The sequence below is a fragment of the Rousettus aegyptiacus genome, unplaced genomic scaffold (assembly GCF_014176215.1).
Source record: "Rousettus aegyptiacus isolate mRouAeg1 unplaced genomic scaffold, mRouAeg1.p scaffold_m13_p_2, whole genome shotgun sequence".
Taxonomy (NCBI): Eukaryota; Metazoa; Chordata; class Mammalia; order Chiroptera; family Pteropodidae; genus Rousettus; species Rousettus aegyptiacus.
The window spans coordinates 142,924,066-142,940,035 of NW_023416295.1; the positions used below are offsets into that span (position 1 = coordinate 142,924,066).

General features: G+C 33.5%; 1 protein-coding gene across 2 annotated transcripts in view; it reads right to left on the bottom strand.

The window, feature by feature from the left end:
- Window positions 1–3,164: 3,164 nt before the first annotated feature.
- Window positions 3,165–15,970, bottom strand: part of STK38L (serine/threonine kinase 38 like) — a 71,224-nt gene continuing 58,418 nt past the window's right edge. For both annotated transcript variants that reach the window (XM_016119263.2, XM_036236774.1), the window contains 9 exons: window positions 15,075–15,198; window positions 13,438–13,592; window positions 12,985–13,087; window positions 12,738–12,799; window positions 10,751–10,868; window positions 10,174–10,297; window positions 9,109–9,204; window positions 6,904–6,995; window positions 3,165–6,798 (listed from right to left, as the gene is read on the bottom strand). In XM_016119263.2, coding sequence (XP_015974749.2) covers window positions 6,671–6,798; window positions 6,904–6,995; window positions 9,109–9,204; window positions 10,174–10,297; window positions 10,751–10,868; window positions 12,738–12,799; window positions 12,985–13,087; window positions 13,438–13,592; window positions 15,075–15,198 — 1,002 coding nt within the window. In that variant the 3' untranslated portion in view covers window positions 3,165–6,670. The remainder of the gene's footprint in view (window positions 6,799–6,903; window positions 6,996–9,108; window positions 9,205–10,173; window positions 10,298–10,750; window positions 10,869–12,737; window positions 12,800–12,984; window positions 13,088–13,437; window positions 13,593–15,074; window positions 15,199–15,970) is intronic.

A 15,970-nucleotide genomic window follows, 5' to 3' on the forward strand; every position in this document is an offset into this window, starting at 1 on the left:
GTATGAGGGTTCCTTTAAGACCATTTAGATATTTTAGTTGGTCTAGGACAAAAAAAAAAATACACCTACTTCATAGTGTAAATTGAAAGAAGATACAATGTATTCCTAATGATACCTACAAATAAAAATAACAACTACCTATTAATGAGCTCCTAAGTGATTGAGGAAAGTAACTCAATTATTAATACTTAAACTACCCTTTCTTCCCTGCTCCCCCGACACCCACCCCCAGCATTCTATGGAGGGTGAATACTGGGGCGGATACTTGGACTTGCTGACTGAGTAGGTTGATGAGTGGGAGTGCAGCTGGGAGAAACAGCAAGGCCAAATGTGTTTAGAGGAATCAGCTTGAGCGTGGCCTCTGAAGGGAAGCAGAGAAGGTACCTGTAGGAGAATATAGTCATGAGAAAGGTAAGGTTTGTGGTGGCAGTTGCCTTAGGGAGTGGAAATTTAAGATCTTTTGAAAAGGTATTTAGAGAGCTTCACTATGTGATACAAACCCACTTATTTTTCTGGAAAATAACGTTAGCAAAAGCTACATTCCCCTTCAATGCTTTGAGAATTGATTTATGGTTTTATTAAAAGTGAAAACATTTTGAGATTGGCCTTAGATGGAATGTAGGGCCACCCACAAAATACAGTAATTTAATTTGTTCAAATATTTATGAAGCGCTTACAATGTGCCAGGCATTGCTGTAAGCACCCGACTTTTGCACTTCACCTACTGCGCATCTTATTTCATATAGATATTCCCATGAGGAAGTATTCTTATTTTGGATAAGTCTGACCAGTGTCCTTTTTTCCTTAGCTCAGTGGTTCCCAAAGTGGCATGTGCATGAGAATGTGCAGACCTTCAGACCCACCCCCAGAGATTCTGATTTAGTAGATCTGGAGGGAGACACACTAAATCCTTATGTCAAATAAGCACCCTAGTTGATTTCTCTGAGTACTCTACTTTAGGAAATATTGCTTCAATGTGTCAATAATGAATTTTCCTAAGCCTAGGTTGTTGCAGGCGTTAAGTTGTGTATATACGTGTATTTTTAGTACCCAGAGGACAGAGTAGCAATAAACTTAAAATTCTGAGAAAAACACAGGGAGAAACAAAACTTAGCACAAGAATTAGAAAACAGTTGTACAGACATCTCTTTATATATGGAGTCATTAATTTTCCCTTAGAGATTATGTGCTTGTATGTATTTGTCAAAAGCTGAGCTGATTTTTACTCTCACAGGTTTTGGACACTCTTAAAGTCCTCTGTATATAACAGTACAGGAGGGTTCTTTGGTGTTTTGCTCAGGATTTTCTTACCCAAGACGACAAGAAAGGCAATGGATAGTATCCCTCTCCTGTTATGGGTTTCTTCCTTTGGAAGAGACTTAAAGGCATCCTTCGTTTAAGGGTTTGATAAGGAATACTTTAATGTGAACAGTAAAGGAATTCAGAGATAACTGTGGTAGTTAGCACAAACTTACCTGAGAAATGTTTGACTTCTATTAGCTAAAGCCCATTGTGTCCAGTTAGACAAAGCAGTTGAGTCAACAGTAATTAGGTCACACCACCCCTGTCGGGATATTGGTGTGTATGTTGGGGGTGGGAGGAGAGTTGATGTGGATCTCTTATTACCAATGTGCGGGGAGATGGACCAATGAAGAGGTGAATGGGAGCTGGGAGGGATGGCAAAAGCACTATGCAGACCATGTCCTGGTCACTGAGCCATATTTCCATTCTGTTTATATGATGTCCAGCCCCACTCCCACTCCTGGTTTTCCAAAGGACCAGAAACCCAGGCCCCCAGTAGCTGAGCCATAGTCTACCTAGCACAGTGGAACTCAGTACTCCAGTTTTAGGTGGGTTGGGAAAGATGTTAGTGGACAGTATATATAGAGGCAATGGCAGACCCAGCAATAAAATCCAGGTGCAGTGGCTTCAGGTTGGAACCCTTGCTGTAAACCTGTGTAGCACCTTTTTGATGATCTTGGAGCTGGTTAAAAGAACTCCTTTTAGATCTGTTATCAGGTGGCCGTGTACTTTGGATAAGTCTCACCCTAGCATCATAGAGGTGAATCCTGATTAGTTTCAAGTCAGTCACCAGGACAGGTACTGTCGTAGTAGTGAATGGATTACATAATCATGGCCAATAAAATCTGTGAGTTACTGTGCTTAGAATTCTTCTGGACAAGATTTTCCTTGCTCTTAAAAAAGGGGATACATAGGAAGTTTTCAAGGACATACAGGGTGTGTGGGGATTGCTTGGAGTCCCTGTAGCCATCTAGCCTATAAGAAAACAAGACCAAGGACAAAGACAACTCTGAGGATGACAAAGTAGAAAAAATGGAAAGAACCTGTATCCTTGAGGTGTTTGAGATGATAAATTGCCTACTTTTGAAGCTTCCTATCTGTGCCTTGGTGTTATGACACATTCATTTTCCTTAATGTTGAAACTATAATTACTTGTGTCTTCTGAAATTTGCAGTCAACAAGTACTCAGAGTGACTAGTGTCACTAGCTCTCCACGTATTCTTCCGAAGTCTAGAAGCATATGAGGTAATTTATCAATAAAGCATACTGTGTGATACGGGGGAGCTGAAGAAGCACTGAATTTGGGTTCGAGAGCAATTTATTACCTGTGTTTGGGTGACTCATGCTCAGCCTCATGTTCATTCATTTGTAAAATGATGGTAATTATGTTTACTTCACATAGTAGTATAAAATCAACATGGATAATACAAGTGAAAGCATTTTGTATACAAATGTTTTTTTTTTTATCACAAGATGCTTTTGAAAGATGAATTTAGAGTCTCCCAAGTTTGCTCCAAAGTCCAAATTTTGACATTTCACTGTTTTGTCTTCTCTACGGCACTACTGAGATGATGTAAGTCAGGGAACAATCTGAACACAAGGAGGAGTAGCAGGATTCTGACTGGCTCCTTCCAAGCCTGGCAGAAAGTATCAGAAGGCCTAGTGCGGTAGTTGTATATAAAACCTGTACAACTATCTTGATTGTTTAAGCAGAACACAATTGAAACTTCAAATATTTATTTTGTTCTTGATATGATCGTTAAGCGCAAAAGTTGGATACATTTACAAAATAGTCTTTCTTGAGTTTTATGTAACACCTATCTCAAAATTCAGAAAAGAAACCAAAAAACTTCACGAACAGAAAATTTTATAAACATAGTTTTTATTCTTTTCTTACCTTCAGTGAAAAAGGCCTCATGCCACCAAAACATTTTTTTTTTTTAAACTCAGTAACTGAACACAGAACTCAAGAGCCTGATGAATATTTTTCTAGACAACTGCTGAATAATTTATATTGCTTTTTAAAAAATAACTAAGATCTATTTTTTACTCCATTCCCTTTTAAAGAAGCAGTATCCCCTCACGTTTTTTTCATAAAAATCTAAAATATCTGTAATGTCCCAAGTGTCTTATATTTACATTTGTTCTAGGTGTTTCATTAATTTTTTTCAGAAATAAGTGCACTTCTAAAGGGAAAATGAAATTTAAAGACAAGGAAATAACCATGGTTGTAGCAAATCAGTTATTTTGAATGTTCTGAATCTTAGCGATTCAAAGAGAGAAAGTGTTTAATAGCCAGGGACCTCTCTATTGATTAAAATTTCAATTCATTCATTTGTAGATCACCAAAGATGGATAGCTGTTTCTCCTATCAGTAGACATGGATTGATTGACTGATTGATTGGATTGTCTATGGGTTTTCTACAGTAAAACACCAAAAAAATAAATGTACTTAAAGATATTTTAAATTTTACAGATTTTCACAGATATACAGGTGTTTAAAAAACAGGAAAAATATGCTTTTATAGAAATAAATGAAACCCTATCTTAAGCCTCAGCAACCAAAGAAAGTTTTGAATATTCCACATTTCTTATTTTCATTCAACTAATAACATTAAATCAGCTATATAATCCATTCAGAAAAGGTTTATAAGAAATTTCTTATATTCATATAGCACTGTGCTTCAATAAATTTTAAGATTTAAAGCTATGTTAATAGAAAAGAAAAGCATAAAAGAAAAATAACATAACTTGCTTTAATACAAAGGTTTTTAATAAAAAAAAGTCAGTCTACATTAAATCAGGAAATCAATAAATCTGAATTATACAAGCTTTCTATATACTTAGAAAAACCGAAAACACACCATTTATAATAAAACTCTTTAATTCAAAATAGAGTCTAATTTAAAGAAAATGTCATTATGCCCAGTTGATTAGATAGGGTTTTCTCATTAATTAAATGGTTCGCCTAAAATATGGGAAATGTAAAATAGGGGAAATTTAATCTCAAGAGTTCTTTGCAAATTATGTAGCTAACTTGCATCATGAATCAAATTCTTAGCTTCCAACGGGCAAACACAGTCTTTATTTGCTTTTAGATAGGCACTTAAGAAATGCTTTTGATGAGGAAATTCTAAAGATTGTGACTCACTCTGTTAACTGCAGGGAAATATGAGACTCTTTTAAAAAAAAAGGAGAAGGAAAGTAAAATGCTCTACTCTTATTCAATTAAAAAATTAAACTTTGATTCAATTCAGCTTCTTTATCTTTCTCTGACAACTTGAATTAATGATTTTTCTGTACCAGAATAGTTACCACATTAGAACTAGAGAATATTGCAGTTTCCTTTTACTCATTCACTACCACAGTAGCAAAACAGTCCTTTAAAAAAAGGGGTGATGGTGGTGGTGGTGGTGAGGTGGGGTGAGAAAAATCTCATAAAACAGAGCAGAAGTTAAAGAATTTTTTAATATTAGAAGCTGTTTTAATTAGAAAATCCAGAGTTAGTAAAATTGAGATGACCTTAGAACTTTAATAGTTCTCTCTCTTAGTGACTCAGCTACATGATTCAAATAAGAAAAAAGGAGATGAACTATTAGATGAACACAAAATAAGTATCAAACAAATAGGAGAATGAAAGAATGAAAGGGGGAGAGGGAAAAGGGAGGGAAAGAGAGAGAACTGGGGGTGTGCTGGGGTTGGGGAGACCCCAGGATGGCCTTATTGAAAACACTATGAAATTACCTAGCAGCAACATTTATAAAAGCTTTTGTAGATTTGCATAATGATCCTGTGCAATTCTTCCCCATTAAGAATATCCCTACAAATAAAAAATTATTTTAGATTTTGATCACAGGTCATGTGGAATAGTTATAATTGTTATATCTTTAAAATATTCTATCAATAGTCAAGACAAACATTAGGCCATTCTTTGATAAAGTATTATTCCTCAACTAGTACTTAATAATGCAAGACTGCTGAGAATCATTTTAGAATTAAAATGGTGAGCTACAAAAGATTATTTAATTCTTAGGGAAATACTCAAAGAATTTGATGATGGCATCATCTCCCCTACCCACTAATCACCACCCCACTGGCCTGCATTTACCTCCTTAAGTCCATTTACAGTAACCATGGTGATGTAGCTAAACATGAACAATACTGCCCCCTTCCATAAGATGACCTCTATCAAAGATCTGTCATGTCTGAATACAGCATTCCCACAGGAAAGTAAAATTCTACTCACTTGGGAACATCTACTCTGTTCAGGATCTTTGGTACATTTGGAGTATAAGAAAATAATGGCACAATAATACAAATACTATCAAAGAAAATTTTTTCATAAAAAAAAGAAAAGTTAACCAGCTGTGTGTGATATGTAACGACTTTCTAGAAAACCAAAGTAAATAGCTCTTTGTACTCTACAAGTCCATTTACATGATCAGAAGTTTGACATTTAAAAAAATAGTTTAATAAAAATACACTAGTTCTACAAGCAGCTTTCATGGTCATTTCTTATATTCAACTCACCATAATCAAATTAAAATATTGCCATGTCCTCTTATTAAAAAAGTCCTCCTGTCACAAGAAAAGCAACTTTACATTTTATACAATACAGTACATCTCCGCTATGAGTATACAGACTACGTATATAAAGGTCATCAGTATTTCTGAATGCAAAGTAAATATATTAGTGGAGTGCTTGAATGTAGGTGTTAAACTTCCTCCTTATTATAAACTTATCACTCCCTACTGAGGAGTTTGTGTTATAACGTGATAATCAATTTTATTTTTTAAATAACCAGTGTATTTCCTTTTTTTGATTTCTTAAAACCATTATAGATATTGTCTTCATATATTCTACAGATGTCCAAATCAACAGGGCAAGTGTTCCTAACACCAGCTATAGATGATGGCTTTTACGGATTATCTAGACCCATGAGAGTTGCAATAAAACGGCAGTACTGCAGTGTTACCTAAGGGTTAGCCTATGTTGCTTTGAATGATATGTTTTTCTCCTGAATCGATTAGAGGTGTTACAGTACAAGCACACACAGGCAGAATGGACCTTAATATGCATGTAGGCAGTGCAGTTAGAAAGGGATGTATGTTTCTTTTATTCCAGTACCTTCGTATAATAAAGTTAACAAAAATAATAAAATATTAAAAAAAAAAAAAAAAGCCAGCTGGCACTGCCAACCAATTCCTATAGTAGTCTTAGAAATCCTAATCCTGTAGAATTTCCTCTTGTAGTCATAAGCACCACCATCTTCAGGAGTATTTCAGTGTATTGTTGTTACCTACGCCAAGCAAGCCTGGTGATGCAGCTACCTGAGTTCTCTTGGTTGTGGGCGAATGTGATCTTCATTCATAATTTCCCAGCTTTCATGTATGTGGGGATAGAGCCACGCTGAGTCAACCCTTCAAACCTTTTATAGGTATAATTGAGAAAAACCCAGTCTTTGGATTTGTAGTCCGGTTCTGTGGTGTTTGGCACTAGAAAGATAGAAACATTAACCAAGAGCAAAGGAATTTCATTAGTGAAAACATCATCATCTTCATAGACTTTTAATAGTTTAGCTGTATTGTGGATTATCTTACCTGGTTGTAAAATATCAGACTCAGGAAAGTCATCAAAATTTGAAGTATCATCGATGCTCTTGATTTCTATAGGGATTGCTGCTGGCCTTTCCCTATGAAATGGTATTGAGCAACCATGGTAAATTTTCTTGAACTCTTAATTTTTCAAAACTAATTCTACTTGAAAATTCTTCATGCTGTTCTATAGATACTATAAGAACCAAGGAAAGTTACTGTAGATTTTTTAAAATAGTTAAGTGGACTTTGTAGGTGAAATAATAGTTTTTTATTAAAATATTATCATTTACTTGGAATTTTTATTTCTTTGTACCACGATTTACTTTTTTTTTTTTTTTATGGAAAACCTATGTTAATAAAAGAGAAAGTAGAACAGAAGAGATTTTATTTAAAAGATTTTACAATCATATAAAGTAAGCTGGGTATTGTAGGGACTATATCCTACCTAATTAAGAAATGAAATTCTTCTAGGAGAGGATCCATAAATTGAAAGTTATTTGGGAAAATAAGGGGCTCAAAGGGTGAAGGAACTACATATTTGTGATGAAATCTGAATCTAAAAACTTCTCAGTCAAAAAAAATAAAAAATGAAAAACTAAAACTAAAAATAAGTAAAATAAAAACTTCTCAGTCATTTAAATTTTAAGGGAATCAGGGGCATTACATTAAAAATATCAGTCATGAAAATGTCTTCTTAGGCTAAACATGTTTAAGTATAGAAAAAGTTAAAACAAGCTACCAATTTTCATTGCTTCTGTATTTTCAACAAATATTTATTGGATTGATTAAGTGATAAGTTTACAAAATTATGTAAAAACATGTATGTCTTTTTTCCCAGAATTATTTCAACTTACTTATACTTAATAAATTTATATTAGTTAAGTGGAAAGAACCATAGACCCTTGTGCCCTCAGATCTAATCTCTTTTCATTAGCAGCACAATCTTAGGCAGATAAGTCTCTGCTCTGCCACTGTTTCCTCATCATGAAACAAAGAAATTGGACTGGCAGTCTCTAAGCACCCTTCTAATTGTACAAAGGGAGAAAAGCAGTTCTGTTCAATGACATGATATATGTACAGTATAGTATGACATAGCAATTAAAAGTCAGACTCCAGGATTAAACTGAGGCCAATTCTAGTTGGTAATTCTAGCTAGATCATTTACTAGCTGTGGCATTGTAAACAAATCACTTCTTTATACCTGAGTTTCCTCATCTATAAAACAGGGAAAATAATAGTACCTCTTTTATAAGGTTTATTATGAGGATAAGAAATTTACATAAAGTACTTAGAACAGTGCTGGACATATAATAAATTATCAAAAAATTAGCTATTATTATAATAGGTAGAGTGCCTAACTCATAGTAGAGGCTCCACTGAAGATCTACATGGAGGAAATAATACATAAACTGCCTTAAAAGATGAAAAGAAGCTGTCTTGGCAGGGGTAGGGCCAGGGAACAAGGGCAGGAAGGAGAAGAGTATTTCATTCAGAATGAATAGCAAACGACAAAGCTATGAGGTGGGAGGAGTGGGGAAGATCATATAAGATGCAACTTGGACTGACTGATGAGATAAGAGCCATACCCCACAGTCCTGAAACGTAGTTAAGGATCCTTAATTTTATTCTAAGTGCAAAAGAAAGAAAGGGCATGATCAGATTTTATTTCTGAACTGCTGCTATATGGAAACAGACCAGAAATATTGAAGGTAGTTTGGCCATAAGCTGAATAAAGGCCAATGCTCACAATGACCAACTATAAATAAATTCTTATAAGTTACTTGCATTATTTAACTATTCTCCAATGTTTAAAAAAGGTACTATATCTTCTTATAAATTAATAAAAAAGACACAGTATGGTATATCCAAAAAAGGACAAAATTTAAATGTTCTAATGTGAAATGTAAATACATTTTGGTTGTGCTAACAGCCTTCATCATGTAATTCTGGATATAAAAATCTTAACAGGTTCCCAATATGTGATTTTTCCCTTGAAGTGTACATTAGCTAAAAACAAGTCATTTAGCTACAGCCACTATTGTCTCACTCACTTATATGATCCAGAAAACACTGATTTCATAACATAAACAATGTTACTTCTTGTATTTAATCTAGCAGAATCAGAGACAAATTAATCGCTAAATCCGGTTTAAAAATTCGTTTTTATTTTTTACTCAGACCTCTCCCATTCAAAGCCTATGAACATACCTGATGTGCCCCCAGTCTACACCTTCGAAAAAAGGATGACCTTTTATTTCTTCTACTCCACTATTTCCAATTCTATTTTCAGAATCAATACAAAATCTAGAAAAGAGACATAGAGACATTATCATATGCAAATTATACCAAAAATATTCTATTTGCATTATTTTGCATATTTGTTTTTCTTTACTGAAGCTAACTCTGTTTATTGTGGAAAATATGGAAGATATAATTCATCTATAATTACACTACTCAGAGATAACGACTATAAACAGTTTGAAAACATTTCCTTTCAGTCTTTTATAATAATTTCTAAAATAGTGTGTTGATACAGTAGTTACTATTTTAGGATTTTTTGTCACTTAAAACTTTGAGAAAAATTTCCCAAGTCATTAAAAATATTTCTATAACTTCATTTTCTAAAATTTGCATATGGAAATATTATGATTTATTTGGCCAGTCCACTATTGTTGAACATTTAGATGGTTTTCAATTTTCATTACTAAAAATGTTATCACAATAAACATATTATACCCAAATCTTTACACACATCTGATTATCTGCATAAGCAAAATTCTTAGTAGAATTGCTGGGTCAAAGATCATAGATAACTTAAAGATTTTTGATAATATGCTGCCAATGGCTCCTCTCTAAACTGTCCCAATTTATCTTCCTTCTAGCCATTCATAATAGTACCAAAACACTTCATCTTAAATGAGAAAGAGAATGAAATCCTTTGGTTAGGTAAGATTTCATAAAAAGACTTGTGATATGTATGAACTGCTACTAACAATTTATTTTCCCTTTCCTCTTTAATGGGATAGGGTCATTGTATTCTAATATGAGTGACCCTTGAAACGGTACAAGACCTCTAAACTCTTAGTTTATTCTTCTGCATACTTCTTTTTTAGAGTTTGAATTTTTTAAACACTTTTTCTTCATTGATCTCCTTGAATGCATATACCAGTGGTAATCATTTTTCTCCCACGAAAGTGAAATGGGCAATTTATCTTTTATGTACTTGTGAATTTTTAAGATATCAAAATCTCCTCTGTGGATTTAACCACTAACCTAAGAATTAAATCCTTGGCTTTCTCAGATATAGGCACCTCTGGAGGAAATACCAGAGTTTCTTTCCAGTTCATCACTTTTCTATATGTTTCTTGAGGTGTTTCAGAGCAGAAAGGCGGGTATCCTAGGTATAAGAGAAAACAAAAGTTTTATCAGCTTTTACGATCAAATATGCTATACCTACTTATACATAAATACAAAAAGTGTTGCAAGACACAAAGTAGCCCTAAGTGCTCTATTTAACAAAAAATACCACCAGTCATCAATTTATAATAAAATTGCTAATACAGTCTAATACAGTCAATCAAATAAAGAATTTAAAGCACTGCCACTCTTGTACTTGAAAAGCCATGAAGATACAATTTTGATACATGAGAGTTCTGATTAATACCCTCTTCCTGAAACAGGATTCCTAGGGAGCTCACTGGTATTCACTGTGTATTTCACATGGGGGGATGTCAAGAAATCAGTTTCAAAGAGTTCTGATATTTTAGCCTACGGTATCTGCAATTATGTTCAGTCAGTGGCATTCAAGGAAATGTATATACTGTGTCCATAAATGGATGATAAAACATACCTATTAGCATTTCGTACATAATCACTCCCAGAGACCACCAGTCACACAATTTGTTGTAACCAGTCTGCATGAATACTTCTGGTGCTATGTAATCTGGTGTCCCAACTGTGGAATAAGCCTGCAAAGGAACAGCTTGTCAAACCAGCATTTTTAATATATTTTTTAAAAGATCTGAATATGGCTCACTACTGTAAAAAGCGATATACACAGGAGTTAATTCTTCATTTAATACTCGTTTCACATGTTTATTATGTATAAGCTTAAATGATAGGTACTGAATTGGATAATGTTAAGATATGATTTCCACCACCCCCACTCCCAAGAAGCTCAACTAAATTAGTTATATATTTAGCCCTAAATCTCTTTCAAAAAGAATAAAAAAGTTGAGCCCAGTAGGCCTGGCTTCCCCACTCACTATTGTGTTCTTAGCAGGTTATTCAACCTCTCTGAACCTCAGTTTCCACTTACATAAAATTGGAATAACAGTATCTGCCTAAACAGTTGATATCAAGATAAAAGAAATGTGCTTTGTAAACTACAACCTACTATTACAAACATCAAGTATTTTCATTATGAACCTGATTCCAGGCCACTGCTCATATTAGGAAGCTATGTAGTTTTTCACTCCTAATTAATATGAAATCTTACAAAAACAATTTTTTTAAGGAAATAGTTCTCAACTAGGGGTAGTACTCTATGGGCCATTTGAAAATATGTGACAACAGATTTTGTCATTTCAATGACCTAGGGGAGGACATGATTAGCATTCAGTGGGCAAAGGATACAGGTTCTAAAGGAATTTCCTGGCCCAAATACCAACAGAGTCCCCTCTACCTTTCCCCTGAGAAGTACTATATGAATCATGATGATGACCACGAGAATAGTAAAATGTGCACATGAATAAATCTCTGTAAATATTCTGTAATGGGCGTATACAGAATTCCCACCATATTTAAGCAATCAATATTCAAATTTCCCTTTAAAAGTAGGAAATACTGCCAATTCTTTTCTCAATTTTAAAATCTGATCTAAAAGTGACACATTTAAAAGTAGAAAGGAGTTTCTGTCATTAATGCATAGTAAATACATTTTTCAAACATTTTTCAAATTTTTAAAAACACCAAAATGTTTTACAAGCACAGGAAGCCTCCAATTACCTGGACTAATTAATGAGAGAATGAGCTCAATAATGCAATGGTCATTTTATTTGGTTTAAAAGGCATCAGACTATTATATTTCAGTCTATCTTCCTGAGGGCATGCTGAATTATTATCATTTCTATCACTTGGTTGAATTTAACAAATATTTATAGTGTGTCTTTGTGCTAAGCACTATACAGGAAAAAGAAAGTCAAAAGACACATTTGTAACCTTGAGAATGTTCAAAGACCTAGTTAACAGCATAAGGGAAAAGACTTCAAAAGGAGCAATTCTTAGATTTGCTAAGTAATAGAGAAATAGTGCGGGCTTAAAAATAGTGTTATTCCACCCTAAAGGAGTAATTTAAGTTTATCTGTGGTTATAGTCTCCTTTCTAATTCTATTTATTGTAAGACTATTAACACGCCAAGATTCCTAACTTTGTCTATAAAGAAGTTCTTAGAAACACAACCACCTTACATGTGCTGATTAATATTTGTTTTATCAGGATGGGTACAGAAAATGGAAATCACAAGGCATTCACTACAATCACACTTATCTCAGTGAGTTTTATATAAAGTGTGAATTACTAGGAAACAGACAGATTACTTAGTTATAGATATGCTTGATAAAATACTCAAAAGTTAAATTATAAAGTAAAAATCAGCATTTTACTTTATAGGCAAAGAAACATTACAGAGAAACTAAGAAAACTATCATCCCAGAATAAGCTCTATCACTGTTACAAAGTCAGTAATAATCACTGTGAAAGATACAAAATACGCAAAAACTAGTAAGATTTTAGGAATGGGGCACAAAAGTCTTTCTTAAAAACACTAGCTAACTCACCAGTTGTCTCCTGTTTTTCTTCCATGTTTCTGCTTTCCTCTTTGAGTTCATGTTCTGAAATGCTAATTTGAACAAGACAGATTTGTCGTGATGAGAGAAAAACTCTTACCCCAAAACAAATTCGCACACATACATTTAAAATACATTGATTTAAGGAGGGAGGACAGAGAGAGAACCTTCAGTTCTCAATAGTGTTAAATTAGTCCCGCTATGCAACTTTAACCTGGAAAAAAAACCCCAAACTTACAGAAGTCACTTGGTGGATTGTGTGTAAGGTTTCTGTAGAATTCGGTCCTGTGAGCTTTCTTTAATCCCGTGCATAACCCAAAATCAGATAATTTCACATGACCCTAGATAAAAATATTAAAAAACTAGTAAAACCAATAATTATATTAACTTTGAAACAAAGCTTTATTATAAACTATTCTTTTAAATACAATTATAATAAAGTCTTAGAATTCATAAAAGTAAAATGTAAAATTATAAATATTTGATGATGATAATTTTAAAAAGTAGAAAATGGAAGATAAAAAGATAGCTGGCCATATTCCCTTAATGTCATTTCATTTGAGTCCTCTCCTATTGCATCGTTCTATGAAATAATGGAATTTAGCAATAATATACATTGCAGTTGTCCATTTCCAATCACAAAATCAGCTCTACTACTCCAATCAAATAATTCACCAGTTTATTGACATGCCTTGGCATCCAACAAAAGGTTGTCTGGTTTAATGTCACGATGGATAAAACCCAACTGGTGGATCGCATCTATTGCCAGAACAGTCTCTGAAATGTAGAACTGTGTTTCCTCTTCTGTCAAGGTATCTTTCTTCATTAGCAACGTCATCATGTCACCTATAAAGGAAAAATAAAGGAAAGTTAAGTATGTGTTGGAAATGCCTCAAAAGGGAATAATACCCTGTAAAAGCTTTCTTTGTATCTATATAATATATGCCTGATTTTTGCATTTCATGACTTACTCAGTATATATCCAACCATATCTGGGGCCAAATGAAAAAAATGTCATTGCATAAGCAAAAGTTTCATGACATTTAATGGGTTAAGGTAGAAAGTACGTGAAATCAAATCAGAGATTATAAAAGAAGTAATATCTCAACATCCAGAGTAAGTTGCTAAGGAAAACATGTCAAACTGGAAAAATGAATCAGTAAGCGTACCTGGGAATGAGAAATTCTTTCAAATTCAAGTTTCAAAAACACTCAGAGAGCTCTTTGGGCCAGCAAAAATAGGAAATTAACCCAGTAAAAGACCTCTAGATTTTATTTTTATTGTCAAGGAATTTTTTCTTTAAAAGGCGGCAAAGAACAAACACTGGTGAACTTACAACTCAGAATTAACAACTGTTAATATTTTTTCATGATGTTTCAAATCTTTTTTTAAAAAATGACATGCAGAAATATTCTTTGTCCTCAATTCTCATTCTATTCCACTTTCCCCTTTTGCTAAGTAACCATTATCATGGATTTGTTTCGGTGTGTATCCTTCCAGCTTATTTTAAAAATGTTCTCATATACATTAATCTATGAATTTAGTCTTTTGTGGGAAATGGTTTCACTTACACACTATCCCACAGCTTGCTTTATTACTTCACTCTGTTCCTGAGATCTTACTGTTGAAATGGATAGAGCTCTTGACTTTTAAATACTGTAAGATATTTCATCCTATAATTATGCCACATTTTGTTTATCCATTCTTCTACTGGCATACATTTACCTTGCATTCAGTTTTTTCCTATCAGGACAACACTGCAATGAGCATCCTTTTACAGTTCTCTTATGCCCATTTGGGGGTTGAATCTCTAGGGAATACAACTGGTTGTGGAATTGCCAGATTGTAAGATACATGCATTTTCCACTTTACTAATAATCTGTAGTGTTCTCCATAAGGGTTAGAGATTAATTTACGTATCTGAGAAGCCACATAGCCTCATTGGACTTTTAATGTGTTTATTAAGCACATGAATATGAAATGGTATCTCATTCTTGTTTTAATTTGCATTTCCCTGAATATGGGTGAGGCTGAACATTTTCCTACATATTTATAGACTAGTCAGAGTTTCTCTTCAATATATTGTCTTTTTCTTTAGTGACTTATTGTTTTTAACTCTAGATTTATATACAGTAAACTTTATCATTCTCTCAAAATAATCTGATTTGTTTTTAAAATTAACATTATTATGGGAGGAATTACTGGAAAACCATGACTAACAATGTAAAATCTCAGGGCTAGAGATATAAACAGAAACTTAATAAAATTATAATTACATATAATGATTTGCTTGTGTCAGTCTGTCATTGCTGTTATGTTTGTTTTTACCTCCAGGGAGAAATTCCATGATTAGATAAAGGTTCCTCTTATCTTGGAAACTGTAAAACATCTTCACCACCCAGGCACCATCTGCTTCTACCAAAATATCTCTTTCTGCTCGAATATGAGCCACCTAGATAAATGTATTTTGAAAAAAATAATTGTAACACATCACACATTTTTCAAGCTTATCTCCTAACAATTATCTATCCAGTTCCTTAAAAGTCACAAAGGAAAACTGGTTTTAGAAAAGATTTGAAACATAGATGCATGTTCATATTCTTATTAAGAACTTCTGATTTGATTTGAAATGGCAGGATCCACAGGCATAATAGGGGAAAAGTTGAAGCCTCTGAGGCAGAAAAATAATTAGTGTAAAAACTTTTTTTTTTTTTTTTTTTTTGGTAAAAACTTTCTAACTAGATTCTCCACCTAGCCAGGGATCCTGGTTTTATATAAATTTAGGGCCCTAGTCTGACTTTTAGAAGTTAAAAGTAGTAAGCAATACTCTATAGATTGGTATGACAAAGTCAGGGTCCTTAGCAAACTACTTTTAACTGTTACTAGTCAAACAAGGGCCTGACTTGGTCTTTAACCATTTGGCGGAAGTAGAAAAGTTTGTAATAACGATATTATTTTGTTATAACATAAAACCTCTATAATATCTATAAATATGATCTACAGCACATTCGTGTAGCATTTTGCTGACTTGTCAGACACACAATTACTAGGGATATGATTATGTGAACATTTTATAGGTTGAAAAATTTTATAAACTGAGTAATTTGTGGGGTTGTATAATCAATTTTCAGATGCTTTTGCATTAACATATTTATATGTTTTTTTCTTCAAAGATTAACAATAAGATTTCATTTTATGCTTTTACTATCTCATTGTGCACCATT